Source organism: Nicotiana attenuata, unplaced genomic scaffold, assembly GCF_001879085.1.
Source record: "Nicotiana attenuata strain UT unplaced genomic scaffold, NIATTr2, whole genome shotgun sequence".
In the NCBI taxonomy this organism is placed as follows: Eukaryota; Viridiplantae; Streptophyta; class Magnoliopsida; order Solanales; family Solanaceae; genus Nicotiana; species Nicotiana attenuata.
This window is the reverse complement of record NW_017671643.1, coordinates 83,269-111,037: the sequence shown is the minus strand read 5'-3', so window position 1 is coordinate 111,037 and position 27,769 is coordinate 83,269. Positions and strand designations below refer to the sequence as shown.

The following is a 27,769-nucleotide window of genomic DNA, read 5'->3' as shown; positions in this document are numbered from 1 at the left end:
TACCTGTGATAATAGCATCTGATGCAATAGCGTCTCTCCTGTCTGGGAGAGCATAGAATCGTGCCTGGCCACCGCCCGATCGGCCTCCCCCTCTGGGGCGACCCCTAGCTGCCTGACTCTCACCCTTAGCTGGCGGGGCGGGTGCTGAAGAGGATGGGCCAGAAGATGAGGGCTGACCCCTCTACTGAGACTGACTACCACGGCGTCGAGGACAATGCCTCCACATGTGCCCAACCTCCCCGCACTCATAACAGCTCCCGGGTGCTGGAGAATAGGACTGAAGGGAACCCCGTACATCAGAGTGACTGGCTGACGCACTCGGTCTGGAGGAACCCTGAACAGATGGAGCTCGTGATGAACCCTGAGCTGGAAGAGCGCTGAGAGATGGCTGGCTCTGCTGATAACCCTGATGACCTCGGCCGGAAGATGACCCAGGATACTCAGAGCAAGCTGACTGAGGAGGCCTAAATGAATGACCTCTGCTCTGCTGGAACTGATCCCTAGACGGAGCACCACTGAAGCTACCAGAACCTTGAGGCCTCTTGGCCTCCCTCTCCTCTCTGTCCTGACGGCGAGCCATCTCAATATCACGAGCAATATCAACTGCATCCTCAAAGGAAATACCCAGAACTCTCTCTCGAGTCATCAAAACACGGAGGTGATAGTTAAGTCCATCTACAAACCTCTTGATCCTCTCTCTGTCGGTCGGAACTATCCACGAGGCATGACGGGCCAACTCAGAAAATCTCGCCTCATACTGGATCACAGTCATGTCTCCCTGTCGAAGCCACTCGAACTGCCTGCACAGCTCCTCTCTCTGAGACTGTGGTACCCACTTCTCCAAAAAGATAGTGGAGAACTCTTGCCATGACAAAGGCGCTGCACCTGCCGGCCTACGCCGCTCATACGACTCCCACCATGTGAAAGCAGCCCCAGTGAACTGAAATGCGGTGAATGCTACCCGCTAGTCTCCAAAATCCCTGCTGTCCGAAGCATACGCTGACACTTGTCCAGAAATCCCTGGGCATCCTCGCCCTGAGCACCACTGAAAAATGGAGGCTGGAGCCTACTGAACCTCTCAAGACGACGCTGCTCATCGTCTGGCATAACTGGGACTACAAAGTCCTGAACTGGTGCGATTGGTGCAACTGGTGCTGCTGGTGCAACCGGCTGAGCTGGAGCTGCTCCCGGTGTCTGTAAACCCTGCATAACCCCGTNNATCCTCAACATATGCCCCATTGACTACTCTGAAGAGACTGGATAAAGGCCTGCACGAGATACGGATGGGAAGCATGAATGTGAAGGCGTTTGATGGATCTCAGAGAGCCACCATTGATGCTCCGATGTATGAGCGGCGGGGGTCTGACTGCCTCCCCCGGCCTGAGAGGTAGCCGCTGTAGCAGTGGCTGAAACTACCTGGGCTAGGCCAGTGCAAACTGATAGTATCTGAGCCAAGGTCTCCTGGAGACCCGGAATCACAATGGGCACTGCCGGTGCCTGCACAGGTGCTGCTGGAATGTCTGCAGCTGGGGCCTGATCCTGAGCCGGGGCAACTGGTGGGGCAATGGGTGTTGTCCTCGCGGCTCTGCCCCTACCGCGACCACGACCGCACCCGCGACCTCTAGTACCCTCAGTAGGTGGTACCGGTGGGCGTCCGTCTCGTCCTGTAGCGCGGGTCCTCGCCATCTGCGAAAGGATAGAACACAGAAGCTTAGTTCCCGGATCAACAAAATCGCGCGACAAGAATTTCAAGAATGTGAAGCTTTCCTAAGGGTTCTGCAGCCTCTCGAGGATAAGTACAGACGTCTCCGTACCGATCCACGAGACTCTACTAAACCTGCTCATGACTCGTGAGACCTAGTAACCTAGGCTCTGATACCAACTTGTCACGACCCAATTCCCACCCGGTCGTGATGGCGCCTCTCGTGAAGACAAGGCCAGCCAAATGAACAATCAACACTGCTTTTGACAATTTCTTAAACAGGTTTAAACCATAGATACTGATTAATCGTAAGTACGGAAATAAACGTAACATAACGGGGAAAAACAATCCCAAACTCAGCCCGATGAACGGGGTGTCACAAGTCACGAGCTACTACGGAGTTGATGAAAATACTACAAGTCTGGAAACATAGTCTGAAGATGAATAAAATATACAGAAGATAAGGAAGAAACGAGGATGTGGACGTCGACAGCTACCTCGTCTCTCCTAGTCCGTCTGGTTTGGAAGGAAATCAGCGCTCAGGTACGAACTCAGCTGTGCCTGTCTCTGCACACATGGTGCAGGAAGTAATGAGAGTACTCCGACACAGTGAGTAATAAAATTAAATAACGACTGAGAACATAAAATCCCACAAGGGCACAAATAATGCTATCTCAAGCAGCAATATCAGATAAACAGTAGAAACCAGTGAAATATAGGAAGAAAATCTCTTTGAAAACAATTAATAAAACAAGTATGCTCAAGTATGGTCAGCCATTGTTACCTGACCAAACGCGTATTATAGTGCCATTGTTACCACTGGTCAGTCATTGTTACCTGACTGGTCAGTCATTGTTACCTGACCAAACGCGTATAACAGTGTCATTGTTACCACTGTTCAATATTTAATCACTCTAGATGGGTACCCGCGCTCACTGTGGGTGTGCAGACTCCGGAGGGGCTCCTACAGCCCAAGCGCTATCAACAAGGCCTGAAAGCCTGAACAGTATCAATACGAGGCCTGAAAGCCTCCTCACCTCATTCATCATGCCCTCACATAAGGCCCTCGGCCTCAATCAGTCTAGAAATAGTCAATAACCCCTCGGGCAACAGTAAAGCAATAATACTCAGCTCAAACAATAGTTCAAATATCAGTTTAAAACTCCAAGTTTGAGTAAATATGGCTGAGTTCAAGAAAACGGTGTAAATCACATGGACTGAGTTCAAATAATATTTCAAACAGTGAGGAAAACAGTGATGATAGTTCATAAAGAGTTCAAACAGTCGGCAATAAGCCCCAAATATGGCAATAAGCCCAAATCATAGTGAAAACAACAAGTCATTGCTAATACGCGGTAAAATATCATCCGGACTGGACCAAGTCACAGTCCCCAATAGTAAATGACCCCGCGCTCGTCATGGAATGCGTGTCTCATCTCAATATAGCACCAAGTTGAGCAAATCCGGGGTTTTCAAACCCTCAGAACATCATTTAAAATCATTACTCACCTCTAGCCGGTCAAAGTCTAGCTCGCTATGCCTTTCCCCCTCGAATCGACCTCCTCGCGCGTCGAATCTGATCAAAACCACAAGGAATACATCACAATAGGCTAATGGGTCATAACCCAATCGAAAAGACTCGAAAAATATCAAAAATCACGAAGTTGGCAAAACCCGAGCCCCGGGCCCACTTCTTGAAAAATTACGAAATTCACAACTCCGGATTCCTCGTCTCGCCACGAGTCTATACATATCAAAATCATCAAAATTGGGGTCCACTTGACCCCTCAAATCCCTATTTTAAACTCTCTTAAATTCAAGCCCTAAACCACCATTTTTGACCTTGATTCCTTGATTATTCAGTCCAAATTCATGTTTATACACCATAAAATCAAGCTCTAAGTCCAAGAGTTCATACCTGATAATAGCCCTCGAATCCCTCTTCAAAATCGCCTCAAAGCTCTCAAGGTTCCGAGTCCAAAATGCTACTCTTTCAAAAATTCGCGAGGAAGATGTTTTCACTTAACCTGCCAGTTATTTCCGCTTCTGCGGATTAATTCCCGCTTTTGCGCCTTCTGCTTATGCGGTCAACGTCCGCTCCTGCGGACCTTTCACTTAAGGCGACTTTCCGCTTTTGCGGTCCAACTTCGCATCTGCGGGACCGCTTAAGCGACCCAATGTCCCGCTTCTGCGGAACCTGACCTGGGCTCCTATTTCCGCTCCTGCGAGGCCTAGCTCGCTTCTGCGAGACTGCATCTGCGATTTCCTTTTCGCAGATGCGGAAACACCTGCTGCAACCAAAAACCTGCAATTTTCCAACTTCAAATTCCTTCCGTTAGCCACCCGAAATCACCCCGAGGCCCCCGGGACCTCAACCAAGGTTACCAGCACATCTTAAAACGTTATTCAAACTTGTTCCAATCCACAAAACACGTCAAACAACGCTAAAAACATTAAATCACATCGAATTCAAGCCTAAGTTTATTCAAATCTTTCGCAATACGCATTCGATCAAAAACCCGACCAAAGCATCTCCGAATGACCTGAAATTTTGCGCACACATCCAAAATCACCTAACGGAGCTACTGCAACTCTCGGAATCCCATTCCGGCCCTCGGATCAAAATCTCACCTACCAACCGGAATTTGCCAAAATACTAACTTCGCTAATTCAAGCCTAATTCTACACCGAACCTCCAAAACCAATTCCGATCACGCTCCTAAGTCACAAATCATCCCCCGAAGCTTACCGAATCTCCGAAAATCACACCCGAGCCTTCTAACTCAATAGTCAACTTCCGGTTGACTTTTCCAAAACAAGCTTTCTTTAAAGAGACTAAGTGTCTCATTTCCATCTAAAACCAATCCAATTTAACTCGATCACCTCAAATACCGATAATGAAGCATAGAGAAACATAATATGGTAAAAACGGGGCGGTAACTCACGTGACGACGGGCCGGGTCGTCACACCTCGTCTTATTCCCTATCTATGTGAAGCGCGGAAGAGAAAAATCAGGCCATTGGATTTTGGCGTTGTTTACGTTCATAGATAGGTGCATCCACATCTATGACTCTAACCGTGGAGCTATTAATGATAGACTTGCTTTAGATGCTGCATTACGTTATGCAATTTTGATACCTTATTTCTTGAAGAGTTCTGATTTTTATGTCGAGAAGAAGGGCATTGATTGGTACAATGGTGCATATACCGATAAATCCCATTCTGAAGCTTTGCAGATTAATCTGGTTAACAATGTGCCACAACAGATCAAATGGTAGGTTAATTGTAACGACCCGGCCGGTCGTTTTAAGAATTAACGCCCTGATCCCCTATTAACTGCATTCCCTATGCTTGTTTCTGCTATTTTGAGTTGCCGGGAGGTTTCGTTTGGAGTTTCAGAGAGTTCTGGGACACTTAGTCCCTAAATGATACTTTAAGCTTTAGAATTTGGAACGTAGTCGGAGCACTGTGAAGACGGCCTCGGAATGGAATTATGTTGGTTCTGTTAGCTCTATTGGGTGATTTTAGGCCTAGGGGCGTGTTCGGATTGTGTTTTGGAGGTCCGTAGCTAAATTAGGCTTGAAATGCCAAAAGTCGAGTTTTTAAAGTTTCCGGTTCGATAGTGAGATTTGGATATCGGGGTCGGAATGGAATTCCGGAAGTTGGAGTAGGTCCGTTGTGTCATTTGGGACGTGTGTGCAAAAATTCAGGTAATTCAGACTAGGTTTGATAGGCTTTTTGATTGAAAGCGGAAATTTTAAGTTTTGGAAATTCTTAGGCTTGGATTGGAGAATGATTTGTGGTTTTAGCGTTGTCTGATGTGATTCGAGGGTTCGAATAAATTCGTATGATGTTTTAGGACTAGTTGTTGAATCGCGCAATTTCCACAGGGAGCTAGAAAGGGAGTTGGATATTTGTTTTGCCTAGAAATGCGTGTTTGCTTCTAATTGATCTTCTATCATTTTTGGGTTTTTATGATTATCAACTACAATTTAATAACTACTAATTATAACTAAACTATGCTAAGATATTAATTCTAGGTTGTATGCAAGATAGAGAAAGGCACTACGGTCGTGGCATTTACCTAGGTGGTCAACTAACGGGTAGAGATTCCTAATACAAGAATGATGATTATGGGGGCTTATGCTATAAGCGTTGCACGATTGCACTCACCCTCACACCTCTCGGTAGAAAGAGTGATTTTACCCAATTGACTCTCTCGAGACCAATTGGGTAGGCCAACAAGCCCAAGCAACTTAGGGTTCAAGTTGGGTAATTACTCTCTCGAGGTTTAACCCGTTAATTGGGACTACCATTCTCATGGGTCCATCCCAATTACTTGTTGGGTTAATTTTGGAGTCATAGATACTCTTTCTCAAGAAGAGTCAAGACCCACTAAGCTAGACTTAGTGTTTGCAACCACCAAATCCTAGTTAAATCATAAAATTAACCCAAATAGCAAACACCCAACATCATTCAAGCATTAAACAATCACACCCATTAATTGCCCACACTAGGGTTGAGCCACAACCCTAGCTAATGGGTTTAGCTAGACATAATAGCAACAGAAATTGAAGAAGTAGTAGATAAAATCAACATATTAATTAACTAGAATGTTAATCTACAAGAATCCACGATAAAACAAGATGAAAATGTCCAAAATAGCCTAAAACTTGAGTCTCACGAGTGCTGCTGCTATCTGATATCTAAAACTTAACCTAGAAATAATAAAATATTCTATTTATACTAGGCTAGAAAAACTGGACAAAAATACCCCTGCGGGGCTGGCGCGGACCGCGCAGAAATGCAGTGCGGCCGCGTAGGGGTCTTGGCCTTCGATCACTCACTTCTGAAGCTGGGGACGCGGACCGCACAAAGAGGTAGCGCGGCCGCGCAGGCTAATGGGCGCGGACCGCACAACAATGAAGCGCGACCGCGTGGACACCAGCGCTGACCGCGCATGGAAACCCCTGAAATGGATGCTCTCTGAATCTCCTAGCGCGGTCGCGCAGCAAATCAGTGCGGTCCGCGCTAGGTCCTCTTGTCCCCACTTCAATGATTTTTGACTCTTGAGCAGGTTTCACTCCGTTTCGAGCCGATTTTTGACTTTTGTCATCTTGTCGCTCAAACCTGCAATCAAGCGCACTTTGTAAGCATTCTGGGTCTATTTTATGACAATTCATACATAAATCATAGGCAAGTATGGGCATAAAACGTGTTAAAATCATAATTATCAGTTGTCATGTTTGGTTGAGGTCCCGGGGGCCTCGGGTGAGTTTTGGGTGCTTAACGGAAGTTGAATTGGACTTAGGAGAAATCTAAAGTTGGTTGAACCTGTCATAACCGCACCTGCGTGTATGCGACCACAGGTGCGGCACCGCAGAAGCGGTTGGAGGACCGCAGGTGCGGTCTGAGGCGATTTGGGGTTGGTTGCAGATGCGGCCCATGTACCGCAGAAGTGGCACTACATCTGCGGACAAGAGGTCGCAGGTGCGGAAGCTGGACTTTAATGAAAAGTCGCAGGTGCGGTCTGTTTGTCGCAGAAGCGGGACTGCAAGTGCGGACCCATGGCCGCAGAAGCGGATTCGCTGGTCAGAAAAAGGGCAGAATCGAGGGTTAGAACTCAAACCTTGGACATTTACTTGGGAGCTCGGGGATTGGCGATTTTTGTAGAGATATTTCAGCTAGGTGTTTTGGGTAAGTAATTCTTACTCGGTTTTGATTAATTTCCACGAATCTATGCTTAATTCCATCCTTTAAATTTGAATTTGGGGTGGGAAATTTGGAGAAAATTAGAAAAGTCCTTAGGCCAAATTTTGGGGTTTTGATCAAGATTTTGATGTCAGATTGGAATAATTTTGGTATGTATGAACTCATGAGAGTGTGAGGATTCTGAATTTGTAAATTTTACCCGATTTCGAGACGTGGGCCCGGGGGGCTTTTTGGGCGATTTTCCTAATTTCGTGTATTAGCTTCGAATTAATTAGTTAAATTAGTTACTTGAAGTTATATTTACATTATGCAATTACTTTGAATAGATTTGGGCCATTTGGAGTCGGGTACTCGTGGCAAGAACGTGGTATCAAGGTTATTGAGATAGTTCGAGGTAAGTGGCTTGCCTAACCTTGTGTGGGGGAACTCCCTTTAGGATTTGGTACTGTGATATATGAAATGCCTTGTAAGTGAGGTGACGAGTGCGTAAATGTGCTGATTGTTGAAAATCCAGTTTTCATTAAGTAAATATAATTTTGTATTTCTTCCATGTTTACACTACCTGAAATTTAAGCCTACTGTTAGCGAGAAAAGCATGTCTAAATGACTCAATTGTCTTGCTCAAACTGTTTTATCTGAATTCTGTGCAGCATGCTAGGTTAGAATTACCTGTTTACTTTGGTACGAAATTGGATTGAAATGGATATTCTTCGTGTTGTTGATGTGTGTTTACTTTGGTACTATAGGCTATTTCCGGTCGATCCCCCTTGTCTATTTATTTGGGACTACGAATTGATATTCCGGTAGATCCCCCCCCTCCCCCCGCACAGTTATATGGAACTACGGGACTGCACCCAGTAGATTCCCCCAGTACTGGGTATTTACATTTGGGACTACGGATCGGGATTCCGGTAGATCCTCGCGCACTATGAGTTGGACTACGGGACGACACCCGGGAGATCCACTGGATATTTACATTTGGGGGCTACAGGACGGTATCATGGTAGATCCCCGGTTGCTATCTCTGTGTTGAGCTGTATTCTTTTTGTGATTGTTTGTCTCTATTATAGTTGTTGTCACTCTTATTACCCTGTGTTGCTTTAATACTACTTCATCTCCCTATATAATTATGTATATGACCAGTAAGGCCCTGACCTTCCTCGTCACTACTCAACCAAGGTTAGGCTTGGCACTTACTGGGTACCATCGTGGTGTACTCTTGCCCTTTCCTGCACATGTTATTTGTGTGCAGATCCAGGTTCCTCGACTCAGCACTACTATCCTTGAGGCGAGGCGATTCTCTAGAGACTTCGAGGTATATCTTCCACTTCCGCAGATCGAGTATTTCCTTTCCATTCTCTCTTGTAGTCATAGTCCTTCTGCATTTCTTTGATTTAGACATTCTAGAGTTAAAGCACTATGTCGTATTCATAGCTTGTGATTCATGAGATTCGGGGTTTTGGGAGTTGTTTAATTTTGAGATCTTGTATTGGTTTATGTCGAGCGGCATCTTAAACACGGCTATATTTGTTTATCTTTGATTTTTATTAGATTTTTCGCATTTTGTTCTTTTCCGCAATTGTTAGGCTTACCTAGTCGTAGAGACTAGGTGCCGTCATGACAGTTCACGGAGGGCGAACTTGGGTCTTGACAAGTTGGTATCAGAGCTCTATGTTCATAGGAGTCATGAATCACAAGCCGGTTTATTAGAGTCTCGCGGATCGATACGGAGACGTCTGTGCTTATCCACGAGAGGCTATGTAACTGTTAAGAAAATTTCATTTCATTGATTTCCTTGTCGTGCGAGATTTTCGATATCGAGATTCTAAAACTTCTATCTTCTATTCTCTCACAGATGGTGAGGATACATGCTACTGGAGGTGACCAGACACCTGCGCCCCCTGCGAGAGCCGTTAGAGGTCGGGGCAGGGGTAGAGGCCGACGACGCGCGCGCGGTACAGCCAGAGCACCCGCGTGAGCTGCTACCGAAGAGCCACCAGCAGTTCCAACTGGAGCCCAGGCGCCTGATACGCCTACTGCTACTACTACTCCAGCTCTCCCGGAGTCTCTTGCGCAGTTTATGAGAATATACACCACTCTAGATCAGGCAGGGTTGCTTCCCCTTGCTGCAGCCACATCCCAGGCGGGGGGAGGAGCACAGACTCCCGGCGCCGACACTCTTGAGCGGCGAGTGCATGATGAGCAGGTGCCAGAGATTATACCGGCACAGCCTGCAGCCCCAGCTCAGCCCGAGGAGAGGGCAGTAGCTTCAGAGGAGGAGCAGGAGAGGCTTGAGAGGTTCAAGACGTATCAGCCTCCTACATCCAGTGGACTAGCATCAGATGATACTCTGGGATTTCTAGAGGAGTGCTACCGTATCCTCCGTACCATGGGTATATCAGGATCGAGCGGGGTTTCCTTCACTACCTTCCAGCTTCAAGGAGCCGCCTATCAGTGGTGGCGTACTTATGAGTTAGACAGTCCAGATGAGGCAGCTTCCCTGACTTGGGCTCAGTTTTCAGATATGTTCCTGAGAGAGTATGTTTCTCAGAGCCTCAGGGATGCATGGCGCGCAGAGTTTGAGCATTTGCACCAGGGTACTATGACTATCTCGGAGTATGCTGTTTGTTTCAACGATTTGGCTAGACATGCACCAGCTTTGGTTTCTACAGTTCACGAGAGGGTTCGCCGGTTTATTGAGAGGCTTATTCCCGGCATCAGGTCTAGCATGGCTCGGGAGTTGGAGATGGATATTTATTATCAGCAGGTGGTGAGCATTACTAGGAGGATAGAGGGTATGCATGCTCGGGACCGAGAGGAGAGGGAGGCCAAGAGTTCTCGAGAGTCGGGTCACTGTTCTAGTGCCCGTGCCCCAACTGCAGCTCGTCATGGTAGGGGTTATATGAGTCGCCCCGTTCATTCAGCTCTTCCAGCAGCCAGTGGTATTCCAGCTCCTCCTAGACCTCAGGAGCCTTATTATGCACCTCCAATATCTAGCGCGCCTCCTGCATAGGGTGCTTTCAGTGGTCAGTCCAGCAGACCTGGCCCGATCTAGTCACAGCCACCACGTCCTCCTAGAGCTTGTTTTGAGCGTGGTGACACACGCCATATGGTGAGGGATTGCCCTAGACTTCGGAGGTGTGCACCTCCTCAGACTTCTCAGCCGCAGTGTGTCCCGTAGAGTTCTCAGGCTATGGTTATAGCACTAGTTGCTACCCCGCCTGCCCCGCCAACTAGAGGTGAAGGCCGGGGAGGTAGAGGTCGCCTTAAAGGGGAGGGCCAAGCCAGATACTATGCCCTTCCTGCCCGTACTGAGGCTGTCGCCTCCGATTCTGTAATCACAGGTATTATCCTGGTCTGTCATAGAGATTCATCGGTTTTATTCGATCCAGGCTCCACTTATTCTTATGTGTCCTCTTATTTTTTCCCCGCATTTGGGTGTATCTCGGGATTCTTTGAGTTCTCCTATTTATGTTTCTACTCCTGTTGGAGATTCTCTTGTTGTGGACCACGTTTATCGGTTGTGTTTGATTGCTCTTATTGGTTTTAAGACCAGAGCCGATTTGTTATTACTCAGCATTGTAAACTTTGATGTTATCTTGGGCATGGGCTGGTTGTCGCCCCATTATGCTATTCTTGATTGTCACGCAAAAACTATGATACTGGCTATGCCAGGTGTACTGCGAGTAGAGTGGAAGGTTACCTTAGATCATACTTCCAGTAGAGTTATTTCGTTCCTTGAGGCTCAGCGTATGGTTGAGAAGGGGTGTGGCGCGTATCTAGCTTATGTGAGAGATGTCAGTATTGATACCCCTAAAGTTGATTCACTCCAGTAGTACGGGATTTCTCTGATGTGTTTCCAGCTGATCTTCCGGGCATGCCGCTCGATAGAGATATTGATTTTGGCATTGATCTGTTGTTGGGCACTAAGCCCGTTTCTATTCCTCTGTACCGTATGGCTCCTTATGAATTGAAGGAGTTGAAGGAGCAGTTACATGAATTGCTTGATAAGGGTTTTAGTCGGCCCAGTGTATCACCTTGGGTTGCTCCTGTCTTGTTTGTGAAGAAAAAGAATGGTTCTATGCGTATGTGTATTGATTATCGCAGTTGAACAAGGTTACAGTGAAGAACCGTTATCCTTTGCCTTGTATTGCTGACATGTTTGATCTGTTACAGGGTGCTCGTGTGTTTTCTAAGATTGACTTGCGTTCAGGCTATCATCAGTTAAATATTCGGGAGCCAGATATCCCGAAGACTGCTTTCAAGACTCGGTATGGTCATTACGAGTTCCTTGTTATGTCATTTGGGCTGACCAATGGCCCAGCAGTCTTCATGCATTCATAGTGTATTCTGGCCATATCTTGACTCATTCGTCATTCGTCATTGTCTTTATTGATGACATTCTGGTATACTCCCGGAGTCGGGAAGATCATGAGCAGCACCTGAGGAAAGTGCTTCAGACTTTGAGAGAGAAGAAGTTATATGCTAAGTTTTTGAAATGTGAGTTTTGGTTGGATTCCATGGCATGCTTGGGTCACGTAGTATCTAGTGAGGGGATAAAGGTGGATCCGAAGAAAGTGGAAGCAGTGCAGAGTTGGCCCAGACCATTCTCAGCTACAGAGATCCGTAGTTTTCTTATCTTGGCAAGTTATTACCATTGATTTGTTGAGGGATTTTCATCCATTACAGCACTTATGACCAGGCTGACCCAGAAAGGTGCTCCGTTCCAGTGGACGGAAGAGTGTGAGGAGAGCTTTCAGAAGCTCAATACAGCTTTTACTACAGCTCCAGTTTTGATATTGCCTACCGGTTCGGGGTCTTATACTGTCTATTGTGATGCCTCGAGGATTGTCCTTGGAGCGGTATTGATGCAGGACAGTAGGGTGATTGCCTACGCGTCCAGACAGTTGAAGGTACATGAGAAGAATTATCCTGTCCATGATCTCAAGTTAGCTGCTATTGTTCACGCCTTGAAGATCTGGCGTCATTATTTGTACGGTGTGCCTTGTGAGATTTATACTGATCACCGGAGTTTGCAGCATCTGTTCAAGTAGAAGGACCTTAATTTGTGCCAGAAGAGGTGGTTAGAGTTGCTGAAGGACTATGATATCACTATCTTATATCACCCGGGCAAGGCCAATGTGATGGCCGATGCTTTGAGTCACCGGGAGGAGAGTTTAGGTAGTTTACCTTATCTACCAGTAGCGGAGAGGCCCATGGCGATGGATGTTCAGGCCTTAGACAGCTAGTTTGTGAGATTGGATCTTTCGAAGCTCAGATGGGTCCTTGCTTGTGTGGTTTCTCGGTCTTCCTTGTTTGATCTTATCCGGGAGCGTCAGTTTGATGACCCTCATTTGCTTGTCCTCAAGGACAAGGTTCTGCGAGGGGATTCCAGAGATGTTACCATTGGTGATGACGGGGTATTGAGGATGCAGGGTCGGATTTGTGTACCCAATGTTGATGGGCTTCGGGAGTTGATTCTAGAGGAGGCCCATAGTTCGCGGTATTCCATCCATCCGGGTGCCGCGAAGATGTACTAGGATTTGAGATAGCACTATTGGTGGAGACGAATAAAGAAATATATAGTTGGGTTTATAGCTCGGTGCCTCAATTGTCATCAGGTAAAGTATGAGCACCAGAGACTGGTGGGTTGCTTCAGTAGATAGAGATTCCGGAGTCAAAGTGGGAGCGGATCACCAAGGACTTCGTAGTTGGGCTCCCACGGACTTTGAGGAAGTTTGATGCCATTTGGGTGATTATGGATAGGCTGACCAAGTCCGCATATTTCATTCCTATGTGTACCACCTATTCTTCGGAGCGGTTGGCGGAGATTTATATCCGGGAGATTGTTCGTCTGCATGGTATTCCAGTTTCTATTATTTCAGATAGAGGTACTCAGTTCACATCACGGTTTTGGAGGGCCGTACTGCATGAGTTGGTCACTCGGGTGGAGTTGAGCACAGCATTTCACCCCCGGGCGGACAGACAGTCCGAGTGCACCATTCAAATTCTTCAGGATATGCTCCGTGCGTGTGTGATGGAGTTTGGAGGTTCTTGGGATCAGTTCTTGCCACTAGCTGAGTTTGCTTACAACAACAGCTATCAGTCCAGCATTCAGATGGCACCGTATGAGGCCTTGTATGGTAGGCGGTATAGATCCCCGGTGGGTTGGTTCGAGCCCAGCGAGGCTAGATTATTGGGCACAGACTTGGTACAGGATGCTTTGGAAAAGGTTAAGGTGATTCAGGATAGACTCCGTACAGCCCAGTCCAGATAGAAGAGTTATGCGGACCGGAAGGTTCGTGATGTTTCCTACATGGTTGGAGAGCGGGTCTTGCTTCAGGTTTTGCCTATGAAGGGCGTTATGAGATTTAGGAAGAAAGGGAAATTGAGTCTTAGGTTTATTGGTCCTTTTGAGATATTGCAGCGTGTTGGGGAGGTTGCTTATGAGCTTGCCTTACCTCCCAGCTTGGCAGGAGTTCATCCGGTATTTCATGTTTCGATGCTCCGGAGGTATCACAGTGTTCCGTCGCATGTGTTGGATTTTAGTTCAGTCCAGTTGGACAAAGATCTATCTTACATTGAGGAGCCAGTGGCGATATTGGACAGGCAGGTTCGGAAGCTGAGGTCAAAGAACATTGCATCAGTAAAGGTTCAGTGGCGGGGTCAGCCGGTCGAGGGCTGAGCAGGATATGTGCAGTCGTTACCCTCATCTTTTCACTACTCCAAGTATGTCTCTATGCTCGCTCGAGGACGAACGAATGTTTTAAGAAGGGGAGGATGTAACGACCCGACCGGTCATTTTAAGAATTAACACCCCGATCCTCTATTAACTTCTTTCCCTGTGCTTATTTTTGCTATTTTGAGTTGTTGGGAGGTTTCGTTTGAAGTTTCGGAGAGTTTTGGGACACATAGTCCCTAAATGAGAGTTTAAGCTTTAGAATTTGGACTGTAGTCAGAGTAGTGTGAAGACAATCTTGTAATAGAATTTTGCGGGTTCCGTTAGCTCCGTTGGGTGATTTCGGGCTTAGGGGCATGTTCGGATTGTGTTTTGGAGGTCTGTTGCTTAATTAGGCTTGAAATGCCGAAAGTTGAATTTTTGAAGTTTTCGGATCGATAGTGAGATTTTGATATTAGGGACGGAATGGAATTCCTGAAGTTGGAGTAGGTCTGTTGTGTCATTTGGGACGTGTGTGCAAAATCTCAGGTAATTCGGACTAGGTTTGATAGGCTTTTTGATCGAAAGCGGAAATTTGAAATTTTGGAAATCCTTAGGCTTGGATTGGAGAATGATTTGTGGTTTTAGCGTTGTTTGATGTGATTCAAGGGTCGGAATAAGTTCGTATGATATTTTAGGACTAGTTGGCATGTTTGGTTGAGGTCCCGGGGGCCTCGGGTGAGTTTCGGGTGCTTAACGGAAGTTGAATTGGACTTAGGAGAAATCTAAAGTTGGTTGAACCTGTCATAACCACACCTGCGTGTATGCGACCACTGGTACGGCACCGCAGAAGCAATTGGAGGACCGCAAGTGTGGTCTGAGGCGATTTGGGGTTGGTCGCAGATGCGGACCATTTACCGCAGAAGCGGCACTGCATCTGCGGACAAGAGGTCGCAGGTGCGGAAGATGGACTTTAATGAAAAGTCGCAGGTGCGGTCCGTTTGTCGCAGAAGTGGGACTGCAGGTGTGGACCCATGGCCGCAGAAGCGGATTCGCTGGTCAGAAAAAGGGCAGAATCGAGGGTTAGAACTCAAACCTTGGAAATTGACTTGGGAGCTTGGGGATTGGCTATATTTGGAGAGATTTTCACCTAGGTGTTTTGGGTAAGTAATTCTTACTCGATTTTGATTAATTTTCACGAATCTATGCTTAATTCCATCCTTTAAATTTGAATTTGGGGTGGGAAATTTGGAGAAAATTGGAAAAGTCCTTAGGCCTAATTTTGGGGTTTTCATCAAGATTTTGATGTCGGATTGGAATAATATTGGTATGTATGAACTCATGAGAGTGTGAGGATTCTGAATTTGTAAATTTTACCCGAATCCGAGACGTGGGCTTGGGGGGGCTTTTTGGGCGATTTTCCTAATTTCGCGTATTAGCTTCGAATTAATTAGTTGAATTAGTTACTTGAAGTTATATTTATATTATGCAATTACTTTGAATAGATTTGGGCCATTTGGAGTCAAGTACTCGTGGCAAGAACGTGGTATCGAGTTGATTGAGTTGGTTCGAGGTAAGTGGCTTGCGTAACCTTGTGTGGGGGAACTCCCCTTAGGATTTGGTACTGTGATATATGAAATGCCTTGTACGTGAGGTGACAAGTGCGTACATGTGCTAATTGTTGAAAATCCGATTTTCATTAAGTAACTATAATTTCGTATTTCTTCCCTGTTTACACTACTTAAAATTTAAGCCTACTGTTTAGGGGTGAGCATATATCGAGTAAAACCAATAAACCGAACCGTTAATTACTTATTGGGTTATCGGTATTGGGTTATTGGGTTAACGGTTCGGTACGAGTAAAAAAATTTTTTTATGGGTTATCGGTTCGGGCTCGGTTTAGCAATTCTGTTATTGGGTAAACCGATAACCCAATAAGGGTTAACTAATTTACTAGTTTACCCTTAAGTATATACATACTAGGGTTTCATATACATGATTTCAAAAGAATATTACTATAACCTATAAAAGCTATCTTCCTCAGAAAAAAGGAAGAGCGTTAGCAGGAACATGTTTCAATGGTTTAACAAGTTCAACTGCCAAATGTGTAATTTATCAGGGGGTCTCCTTCACCTTAGAGATGGAGCTAATACTCAATATGTTACTGCCACAGCTTTTCTGTTTAGTGTTTATAGTGATTATCTAGCCAACCATAAGCAAAAGGTCAGCTGTGGTAACAAACAGTTCAATTCAGCTGATCTCATGGCCTTTGCCAAGCAACCGGTATGATATATGAGACTTTTCTAAGTGCTTTTCTTTCGCAATTTTAATCTTAGCAATAAGCCAGCCCTGGATAAAGATTTCTAACGCGTCATACTCATTGAGAGGTATTTCTATCGAAAATTGGTCAAGCATTCTGTGGGTGTAGATGACAATACTCTTAATTTAAGTTTTACCATTATCGGGTAAACCGATAATGATCAATAACCGATTAACCAATAATCGATAACCAATATCTTATCGGTTTGGTTATCGGTTTATCATATTTTAAACCGATAACCGATAGGCAAAATCGATAATATTCATAACCGAACCAAATCGACCGATGCCCACTCCTACTACTGTTAGCTAAGAAAGCATGTCTAAGTGACTCAATTTGTTTTACTTGCTCAAACTGTTTTATCTGAATTTTGTGCAGCATGCTAGGTTAAGAATTACCTGTTTACTTTTGGTATGAAATTGGATTGAAATGGATTTTCTTCGTGTTGTTGCTGTGTGTTTACTTTGGACTACAGGCGATTTCCGGTTAGATTCCCCCTTGTCTGTTTATTTGGGACTATAGGTTGATATTCGGTAGACCCCCCCCCCCCTTGCATACTTATATTAAACTACAGGATTAACACCTTTAGATTCCCCAGTACTGGGTATTTACATTTGGGGACTACGGATCGGGATTCCGGTAGATCCCCGCGCACTATTGAGTTGGACTACAGAACGAACATCCGGGAGATCCACTGGATATTTACATCTGGGGTACAGGACGGTATCCTGGTAGTTGTTGCTTTAATACTGCTTCATTTCCTTATATAATAATGTATATGACTGGTAGAGCCTGACCTTCCTCGTCACTACTCAACCGGAGTGGCTTGGCGCTTACTGGGTTACTGCCGTAGTGTACTCATGCCCTTTATGACATGTTTTTTCGTGTGCAGATCCAGGTTCCTCGACTCAAGCACTACTATCCTTGAGGCGAGGAGCGATTCTTCAGAAACTTCGAGGTATATCTGCCGCCTCTCGCAGACGAGGAGATTTTTCCATTCTTCTTGTAGTCATAGTCCTTCTGTATTTTTTGGTTTAGAACAGGATTTCCGTAGAACACTATGTCGTATTCATAGATTGTGATTCATGAGATTTCGAATTTGGGAGTTGTTTAATTTTAAATCTGTATTGGTTATTACCGAGCGGCATCTTAAACACTGCTATATTTTGCTTATTTTCGATTTTTATTAGTTTTCGCATCTTGTTTTCTTTTTCGCAATTGTTAGGCTTACCTAGTCGTGTAGGGAGACTACCGTCACGACAGTTCACGGAGGGCGAACTTGGGTCGTGACATTAATCTCAATTGTTTTATATTTTTACTATTAGTTGTACCTGTTTACAGTAACGTACAGAGAATCTGATTTTTTTTTAATTACAGTGATTGGTAGTGCTTTTGTTGCTTGGGCTTTGCTGAGTAATTTCATCCTTGGTAAGGAAATTTGAAAAGATAATATTTGACATTGAGACACTTCGCCACCATGTGGGGATCTCTGTTGTGGGATTATGGAAGGAAAAACACGGTCCGGTGCAATTAGTGGTGGTGTAATCACAAGGGGAGACTTTTCAGGAAGAGGAAGAGGGGACGACCGAGAAAGTAGTTCTATTTTTTCCATTTAATGTGTTTTGCTATGTATCAGAGGTTGTTCCTCAGTTTTGTCTAAGTGCTATTCTGCTATTTGTGAGATTACTAAATATTTATGATATTTTTATTTTTGTGTTAATTTGTCGTAGTCATTACACATTGTGGCTGTGAATGAATTACATTTTAATGAATATTTCAGTTGCTTTTGCCCTTTAACAAAGTATGTATTTTTCATTATGGTTGCAGTTTTAATTAATGTTGCAGGTTATATCATATGTATTACAATATAATACATATTATACAATTTTATACAAACTTATACTCTCATTTATACATCTGTATACATATAATACCATTGTTGTTGCAGTTCTTGTTTTGCTTTTTAACAATCTATCAATATATTTAGCACCATTAAAGCAACAACACATATATTATTGGATAAACCAAAACATGTACAACGAAAACATATTTACATAATTGCAATATATAGTGTAAATTATAATTCTTTATTGACATTTGTAGCTCAATTGATTGGAAACTTAACTACTCGACATTTGTAACTCTATTGTTTGTGAAACTTAACTACTCAACATAACAACATATGTAATAGGAAGTGTTATGTTCCAACTATTTATTTTTTGGTCGATTCCTACATATTTTTCTATTATGACTACTTTGTCCACACACAGAACGTGAAAACGCCCTCTTAGACTCTTTCTCTGAAGCAGGTTTTGAGTCTTTCCTTTCTTGGCCTTCCTCGCATTCCTTCTCCCTTTAGGTGGTAGGACCTATTTCCAGCACCTCTGTTGAAATTACCATAAACTCTCATCTGGCATCGAATTCATTGAAATTATAAGCTCTAAGGAGGTTATCCTTCTTTAGTAAAAAAGACAATAGCGGCCAAGGTTCAGCTGCTGTTCTTCAAAACTGCCCAAGGCATGGGCGGCATAGAAGTTCATCCATTTGAAATTTTCCGCAACTGCATGTTCCTCTTAAGGAAAAAACTATGTTTCGTCTTACCCACAAAGCACAGTATATAACTGCTCCAATAGCAGGCCTCACGTGCAAAAGTTTTTTTTAAAAAAAAAAGTTAAAGCAACTTATACATTATTATACAGAGTTACACATCCTTATCAAACAGTAAAATTCAAGTGCGGTGCCAAGCATTATTATATTTGATTCGTTTACCGTATTTGCTCCGATGCATTAGTATTTCCCAAATGAGTTTGTCGTAGTTATAAGCTCTGTAGATGTCTCCATTGCACTTTTTCTGTTTTTGTTGTTCCACTGTTGTAGCAAATTTGTCATGTACTCCAGCAATCGCATTACTGGTAACTCTCTAGCATCCTTGTTTGCTGCATTAATTGACTCTGCAATATTGGAAGTCATTACCATCGACCTTTTCACTTTGGAGTATGCCCTAGACCACCTTTCGTAGCCAATTTCGAACAAGTAAGGCTGCACCCTCGGATAAATTTTGCACATCTCTGTCATATGGTAGTCAAACTTCTCTATCGTGTAAGCTCTAGCCAAAGCAAAGAACATATCCTTCAATTGCTTGTGATGTTTCTTGAATGTGCGCTTGACATTCTGCCACAAGTGAAACATGCAAATACAATGTGGTACTTCTGGGTACACAGCTTTTGTGGCATTGAAGATGCTTTCGTTTCTATCTGAAACTATACACATCCCTTCCCTAACACCAAAAGTACCCTTTATCTGGACGAAGAACCACTCCCAAGATTTGTTATTCTCTGAATCTACAATTGCATATGCAAGTGGAAGAATTTTTCCTGTTTATACAAAATAGATATTAGGATTCAGACAATTGTACAAATCTTATACACAGTTATACACGATTATACAACTTTATACAAACTGCAAATTTTATAAAAACAGTAGCTGTAAAATTCTATACACTTTTATACATGAAACTACAACATTATAAAAACTGCAGAAACAAGGTAGATGCAGTCAACTCACCAGCTCCATCCTGTGTGCAAGCAGTCAATATGGTACCCTTATATGCTGCTTTAAGGAAACTTCCGTCAACAACCATTATCGGTCTGCAATGCTCCCAACCCTTGATAAATGAATATAGCGAAACATATGCATAAAGAAATCATCCATCTTCTGATTTGTGCAACTTTGTAACCGTTCCTGGATTTGTATGCTCCAACATATACTAATACCTCGGCAACTCCTTATATGAATTGCTTGGATTCCCTCTTATCATTGCCACTGCTATCTCTTTAGCTCTCCATGCTTTCATGTAGCTCACTTCAATCCCGTGTTGCTTTTGTATGTCCTCTATTATATTATTTGCGGTGTAAACTTTTTTTGGATAACATTCTAGTCCTTGACTATACTAGCAATTACAACCGAAGTAGCTTGACGTTGTGTTAAATATCTTTCATCATAGCCGCATGTGTGATTATTATTGTAACTTCACACCTTGAATATGTTTGCCTTATAAACGGCAGAAGATTTGAAACCCTAAGCACAATTGTCATCCACACACATAAGGTGATACCTAGGATTAAAGATCATTCAACTTCTAAATACACTTGTATACAAAAACATAACTAGATATATACTAATTTTAATACCTACGTATAAATATATACTACTTTATACATATTTATACATATATATAACAGAATATACAACTATTGCCATACCTTATTGCGCTTGATCTCTTTACCTTGAATTGGAACCTCTCGCGTACAACCAAGTTCTTCATCACACTGACAACTGTCTCTTTATCCTTATAAACTTGATCTTCCTCAACAAATTCGTTCAACATATCATCTATTATACATGTATTCTCACTAAATTTCGTGTTTTCAAAAAATTCGATATTAGGCATAATCTCAGTGCTGTTAATTGTGGATATATTTATACAATGGGAACTTGTAGCAACCAAACAACTGGAACTTTATTAGGCTTTTAAATTAATTTTTAAATATATTTAAAAAATTTAAATTAAAACTATTGGATTACTGTAATATTCATGGCTGGTGTTAGATGTCCTAATCAACTTCTAGAATATGCCAAACTCTCTTTCTCTATTTTCTGTTGCCTTGTTGAAAGGGCATTACAAATATGATGTAGACTTTTCTTAGTCGCCAATCAATCAAGGACACGGACACATTAAAGGTAGTATTTATTTCTCTTCTTAATAAGCAAGAAGAAGTATTCAACATGACCTGTTGAAATCATGGAAGATTCCTAATGTCATATGCCTAATTGCCCCATACACGCTGGTCTTCTGCAAAGTGGGCTCTTTCCTAAATATCCTACTATTATTAAGTTCCTTTATTTTTGTTGACTACATATTTTACATCTTCTTTACATTTTCTACTTCTGTTTACAGTCTTTTCTAAAATGACCTGATGACTGTTGTTAATAGAGTATCTTTTTATCTAGCATTTGTGTACTTTTGCGTACAACACGACGCACTATTCCATTCCATTTAGTTTCTTTTAGTTTTATATGACTGTTTAATTAGATACAACAGTTCAAATCGTTTTACAAACTTAAATATAACCACTCTTTGGCTAATCTAGCGTTATTCAACTCTCGTGACAAGGATTATGCAAAAAAATATTCAACTTTGTTTTACCAACGTAACTATGCCTTTTGCCCTAATTTAGGCAGAAAAACAAAAAAAAAATGCAATAATGCCTAAAGTAGAGAGATAAATACTTACCCACATCGAATGTTTGCACCAATTTTTATTAATTTATTATAATTAAATGATTTACTGAAACGTGAATACATATTACTTCATCTATTTCAATTTAGATGACACACTTTCCTTTTTAGTCTATGCCAAATATTATACAATTAGAAATAATTTAACTTTAAACTCTTCATTTTATCTATTTTATCTTTAATTAGAAATTTTTATAACCACACAAATATCATAATCCCACAAAATTTTTGCCCCTTAAACTTTTAAGACCACAAATTTTAAAAGTCATACGTATTTTTTTTCTTAAACTCCGTTTCAAGTCAAACTATCTATCTAAGAAATGGGGGAGTAATTAATTACGGTTAAGAAGTTGTTTGTACGAGTTTTTTTAAACTATGGTTCTAACATATGAATGAACCTAAACCATGGTTACGTCTGATCAACTTCCTTGAAGAAGCCGCCAGCCAAGTAACTCAACTTACTCGCAAACACGTTGACCTGTCTCCCTATTTATCTTGACACACGACTCTTCTGAATTTTTCTCCCAATAAAAAACCCATTCTTAATTTCCTTCATTTCTTCTCCATCAAATTCTCCAGTTCAATTTCTCACTACTAAAAAAAACACCTTAAATTCGCAAACCATGGAACATCGCACGTTAGAAATAAACGTTATGTCCGGTAAAGATCTCAACAAGGTCAATCTCATCACAAAAATGGACGTATACGTCGTCGTTTCAATCTCCGGCGCCGACGACAGATCTGACCAGAAAACTAAAACCCACGTCGATCACGACGGCGACAACAACCCCACGTGGAATTTCCCGATCAAATTCAATATAGACGATAACGCTGCTGTTCACAACCGTTTGAATCTTGTTTTCAAGCTTAGGTGTCAACGTGCCCTTGGCGATAAAGATATTGGAGAAGTTACTGTTCCTATCAAAGAGCTTCTGGATTCTCCCAACAGTACTGGAAGCAAACAATTTGTAAGTTATCAAATTAGAAAACCTTCTGGTAAACCAAAAGGCCAGCTCACTTTTTCTTACCAATTTAGTGATAAGATTATTAGCAGTGTCGATGCTAAAGTTGACCAGCCGGTTACTGCTTATCCGGCGGTGAATCCAGCTCCCATGGTGGGTTCCACTTCCGTGTACCCACCACCACCTCAGCAAGGTCCAAGTGGGCCATACCCACCACCTCCTGCCGCCTATGGTTACGGCGGAAGTGGGCCTACTCCACCACCTCCTATGGCATATCCTCCGCAGGCGGCGGCTGGAGGAGGATATGGATATGGATATGGATATCCACCGCAGGCGGCAGGGCCATATGGTGGATATCCTCCTCCGCCGCCACAACCCCAATATGGGTATCCGCCACAACAAGGCGGATATGGATATGGGTATCCACCGGTGCAACAAGCGCGGCCGCCGAAGAAGAACAATGGTTTCGGGTTAGGATTAGGGGCGGGTTTGCTTGGTGGAGCACTTGGTGGAATGCTAATTGGAGATGCAATCTCAGATGCTGGAGGTTATGATGGTGGATATGATGCTGGATTTGGTGATGTTGGTGGATTTGATTTCTAATTTATTTTAGTTTTTTATTTTTTATTTTTTAGTAGGAATTAACTTGGAGAATTGTAATTTTGTGAGGTTTGATGATATAAATTCAAGTGACGTTTTAATGTAATAATTAAATGAATATTGTGCATTTTTTTTTGTGGGGAGGGAGCCGCATTTATCTCGTATTACAGTTACAATTTGTTTCTTACCAAGATCTTCTAGTATATTTACCAATTTCTTGTGTTATATTTTATATATAACTGAAAGTAACATTTGAAGTGAAGTATTATATATTTTGGTTTTCTAGATTTGTGGATGGGAGAGTGAGTTATTTGGTTTTCTAGATTTTTGGATGGGAGAGTTATAAATTCTTATATAGGATAACAAAAATTGTGGAGCTTAAAGCCCGTTTGGATAAGCTGATTTGAATTATCTCCTATTGCAGTTACAATTTGTTTCTTACCAAGATCTTCTAGCCAATTTCTTGTGCTATATTTTATATATAACTAAAAATAACATTTGAAGTGAAGTATAATACATTTTGGTTTTCTAGATTTGTGGATGGGAGAGTGAGTTATTTGGTTTTCTAGATTTTTGGATGGGAGAGTTATAAATTGTTGTATAGGATAACAAAATTTGTGGAGCTTAGAGCCCGTTTGGATAAACTGATTTGAATTAGCTGATAACCATTAGTTGTTGAAAAATACTTTTTAAGTGCTGAAACCGATTTAATAAATAAACAGTTACGTGCTTGGATACAAGTGTTGAAATTGATAATAAGATGGTGCTGTATATGATAAAAAAAACTGCCGATAAGCTCTTTTTTTTTATTAAAATGACTTAAATATTAGAACTGTTTACACTTATAAGGGCGTAATTTCTTCAAAATTTTAGATTCCAGATCGATTCAAATAAAAAATATTCTATTTTTCATTTTATTTTAAATACAATTATGCTTAGATAAGATAACTTTTATGATAAACATATAATCATAAGTTATAATAATTAATAAATTGACAAAAGTTTCTCAGTAAAAAATAAACCTAAATAAGACAAAATATTTGAAGAGAAATTTGATATGTCCTCATTCATTACATACAGTTCAAAGATTGATGAACAATCACATAGATACAAATATGCAAAATAGAGAATTTGCTTATCTTAAATAGTCAATGATAATTGCTTTGGGGGGGGGGGGGGGGTAGGGGGGTAGGTTGAAACAATACTTGAGGTAGTGAGTGTCGATGTAAGAGTTTTGTTCTAAAAAAGAATATTTTATAAGGATAAAATAGTAAAAATCTTGGTCAAACTTAAAGTGCTTATAATTTAAAAATTCATAAGCCGGGAATAACCAGCTTATGGCTTTTGCTTATTTTTGACTTATAAGCACTTTTAACTTTAACAAATGCGTAAATAAGCCGAAAAGTAATTATAAGCCAGTATTCATTTCTTTTTCAAAATTCACTCAAACTAACAGAAGGGGGAAAAAGAAGCAATGAGGATAACATACTGTTTGAATTATCACTTCTGAATTTTCGAAAATTAAATGAGATTAATTTGTACTGATATTTTAAGTGTATCACTTCATCCTTTTACTATAAAAATTAGTAAAACTTGTCATAATTACTGTAAAATTGAAAATTTTCTATATTTCATTTCAAGAGAATGAATTAACGTATCCTCAATTGTAACTCCAAAATCAGTTAAACAAAGGTGACAAAATTTGAAACGGATGGACTAATATTTATCTTGCGGACTCACTCTTGAGAACAATGAAGAACCTTGTTTGCAGTCTGTAGGTGCTCTACTTAAAACCATAGACATAAATAAAATTACGATATAATTACAAAAATTAAATTAACAGAACTTGACACTTCTTCAATCAACACTACTAAGCAGAATAAGGAATTCAAGTTTGGCCCAAATTTGAAACTTCTAGATGTTAATACGTTCACGTTAATTAACTTATTGTTAGCCGTTAAACCAATAACTTTATTTGGCTCAATGGGAAGCTGTTTAATTTTGTGAAATTTAGGTGCCGAGGTTGATTAGTGGCTGTCATTTCCTTCGACCTGCCAACAAAGAAAGTCGTATGAACCTGAATTCTCATCATTTCCTTCGGCCTACATGATGCAATATTCAATAATTAATATCCCTAGTGTCCCTAATGTACAATATTTCTTGTTATTATCATTTACTTGAAAGATGAGCAACAATTAAATTTGTACGCGGTTCAATACGAATAATTAAGAATAACAGATAGATGAATTAAAAACGAAATAAACGATCAAACCAATTGTAGTATGATGATTAGGCCTAATCTTTGATTAAACAGTGGAATTCGTCCTCGATAGGACCCTCGATGCGAGCTCGATCGTGAGTAAAGAAAAGAACAAACAAGTAATGCCTTGAACAATAGCTAGAAGACAAAAGTAAATTTTCTTATTGCTGAATTGTGTGTTACAATGTGTCAGACTAAAGAAAAACTTTCCCTTTATATAGTAGGAAAATTTCAACCCTAGTATAAGTCTAAAAGAGAGACCCCACTTGTGAGATCTTATTGGGTTGTTGTTGTTGTAGTATAAGTCTAAAAAAGGTAAAAAATCTTCTCTTTCCGGTAATTGTTGATCCATAATCTATACTGAACAAGATTCGCGCCGTAATATCCGATTGAGGGCAAATATTACGGCCCCCTATCCATCATGCATAATCGTTCACCACGTCTCCCGAGGTCTAGAAGTTATATTTGGCCCGGGTACGTCGCTTTACCATGTTCGATGTCGTATATATTGTTCACTCTTCCTGAGTCTCGATATGAGGGGTTGCTGGCCTTGATTATAATCACGTCGATTCGTGCTTCCCCTTCGTTCTCTCATCGAAGAATCGGGAAAAACATTGCCCCCAATTTTACCCGTAGAAGATAGTGTATATTATCAAAGCTACGGGAAGCGATAAATGAACCATGGTTCCTTCCTTCGTACGTTACAACCTGATGACGTTCAAATCCACTACTAAAAAGTAAATGGACACGGTCGCATGCAATATAATTTATCCAACTATGAGTCAGGGTCGAATCCCAAAGAGAACAATATGTAGGCGATTAGGAATGTAAGAGAATTATCACTTATGATGCAATGCCCAACACTAAGAATTGTTTTGAGAAAATATTTATACCTAAATGCGGAAATGTAAACTAACCTAGAAAGCAAGTAAAATGATTAATGGCTACAAGGATGGATGCATTGGGAATTACACTCAAGTAACGATCCAATGTATTTCATGATTTTACAAATAAGAGCGAGTTTATGTTAATTAGCCACGGATAATAATTCTATATTAGCTTCTTCCAAAGACTAACAAGACTTCCTAATTGAATTATCCCTAAAACAATTAGGAGATTAAGCACACCCGGATATGGCTACAAGTAGTTCAATTCTATCCCAAGGTAGAATCTATAAAATGAGGGTTAAAGCCTCAAGTTCTTGTTAATTAACCTTTCCCAACCCCAAATAATCTTTCCCAAAATTAATTCGGAGTTAATGGGCGAGTCCTAGGGTTAGCTAATCTCTTTGAAAATATTAAAGAACAAGAATAATTAAATTAACAATAACTCACTTCATAAAAGATAAAAAAACATTCAATACATAAGCACAACAAGGTATTTAATCCTTACTTTAAATATGATTATTTCCATAAACAAGATTCAAGTGTTGAATACAATACTACACACTTAGATATTCAATACAAAGCAAGGAAATGAAGAAATGAGAACAAAAGAATAAGAAATTCTTAACCACAATCTTCAAATCTTCAAGACCAAAGTGTGTGTGCAAACCCTAGCTTCCAACCTTGTTCTCTCTAGTCTTAGAGACTGAAAATAAGCCAAAAGATATGCCAAAGATATTTTACAAGTGAGCTGCTTTGGGTATTAAATGGTTTGGGGCCAAAAAATGTGAGATTACAGAATTGCCCAGAACTGAAGCACGATTTTCGCATTTGCGAACTATGACCATATTGTTGACCTTCGCATTTGCAATCAAGACTTCGCATTTGCGAAGGTTGACTGCCTGGTTGACTTCGCATTTGCGAAGTCTTCTTCGCATTTGCGATCACAGCATGAATGGTCTTTCTTCGCAATTGCGAGGAACGTCTCGCAATTCCCATAACTGCTTTCTTCGCAATTCCCAGGAATGTGTCGCATTTGCGACAACTGAGGCCCTTTTCCAGATTTTCTTCTTTTCAGCTTCTTTTTTACTCGTTTCACTTAGTTTCTTCAAGATCACTTCTAAATCACATAGAACCTGTAATATAGAAGTAAATAACATTAAGAATATGATTTTATCACTCAAACATAGCAATAATATAGGCTTAAAGACAAGATAAGTTGGTAAAATACCAACTTATCAAACCCCCAAACTTAAACTATTGCTTGTCCTCAAGCAATGAAAGCGACGAAATTTCCTCCCAAGTATTTAACTCAATAGCGCATCCTTATCATGCCAAGCCAAAAAGGTCTACTATAAGCACAAATACATGA

The 27,769-nt window shown here is 41.6% G+C and overlaps 2 protein-coding genes across 2 annotated transcripts; one reads left to right on the top strand and one right to left on the bottom strand.

Moving 5' to 3' along the window:
• Positions 1-19,180: 19,180 nt before the first annotated feature.
• On the bottom strand, positions 19,181-20,033 carry LOC109209449. Its single transcript, XM_019372717.1, has 2 exons — positions 19,958-20,033; positions 19,181-19,767 (listed from the first exon to the last, which is right to left on the bottom strand). The coding sequence occupies exons 1-2, from the start codon at positions 20,031-20,033 to the stop codon at positions 19,181-19,183; spliced, it is 663 nt and encodes a 220-aa protein (XP_019228262.1).
• A 2,121-nt stretch (positions 20,034-22,154) lies between these two features.
• Positions 22,155-23,485, top strand: LOC109209448 (protein SRC2-like). The gene has a single exon (XM_019372716.1). The coding sequence runs from the start codon at positions 22,315-22,317 to the stop codon at positions 23,254-23,256; it is 942 nt and encodes a 313-aa protein (XP_019228261.1). The 5' UTR covers positions 22,155-22,314; the 3' UTR covers positions 23,257-23,485.
• Positions 23,486-27,769: the final 4,284 nt, after the last annotated feature.

Excerpts from the sequence above, each read along its gene's own strand:
- LOC109209449 (XM_019372717.1), bottom strand. The coding sequence starts at position 20,033 with ATGGTTGTTGACGGAAGTTTCCTTAAAGCAGCATATAAGGGTACCATA. Across the intron at positions 19,768-19,957 it reads TTGCACACAGGATGGAGCTG|GAAAAATTCTTCCACTTGCA; the intron begins GTGAGTTGACTG and ends TTGTATAAACAG.
- LOC109209448 (XM_019372716.1), top strand. The coding sequence starts at position 22,315 with ATGGAACATCGCACGTTAGAAATAAACGTTATGTCCGGTAAAGATCTC.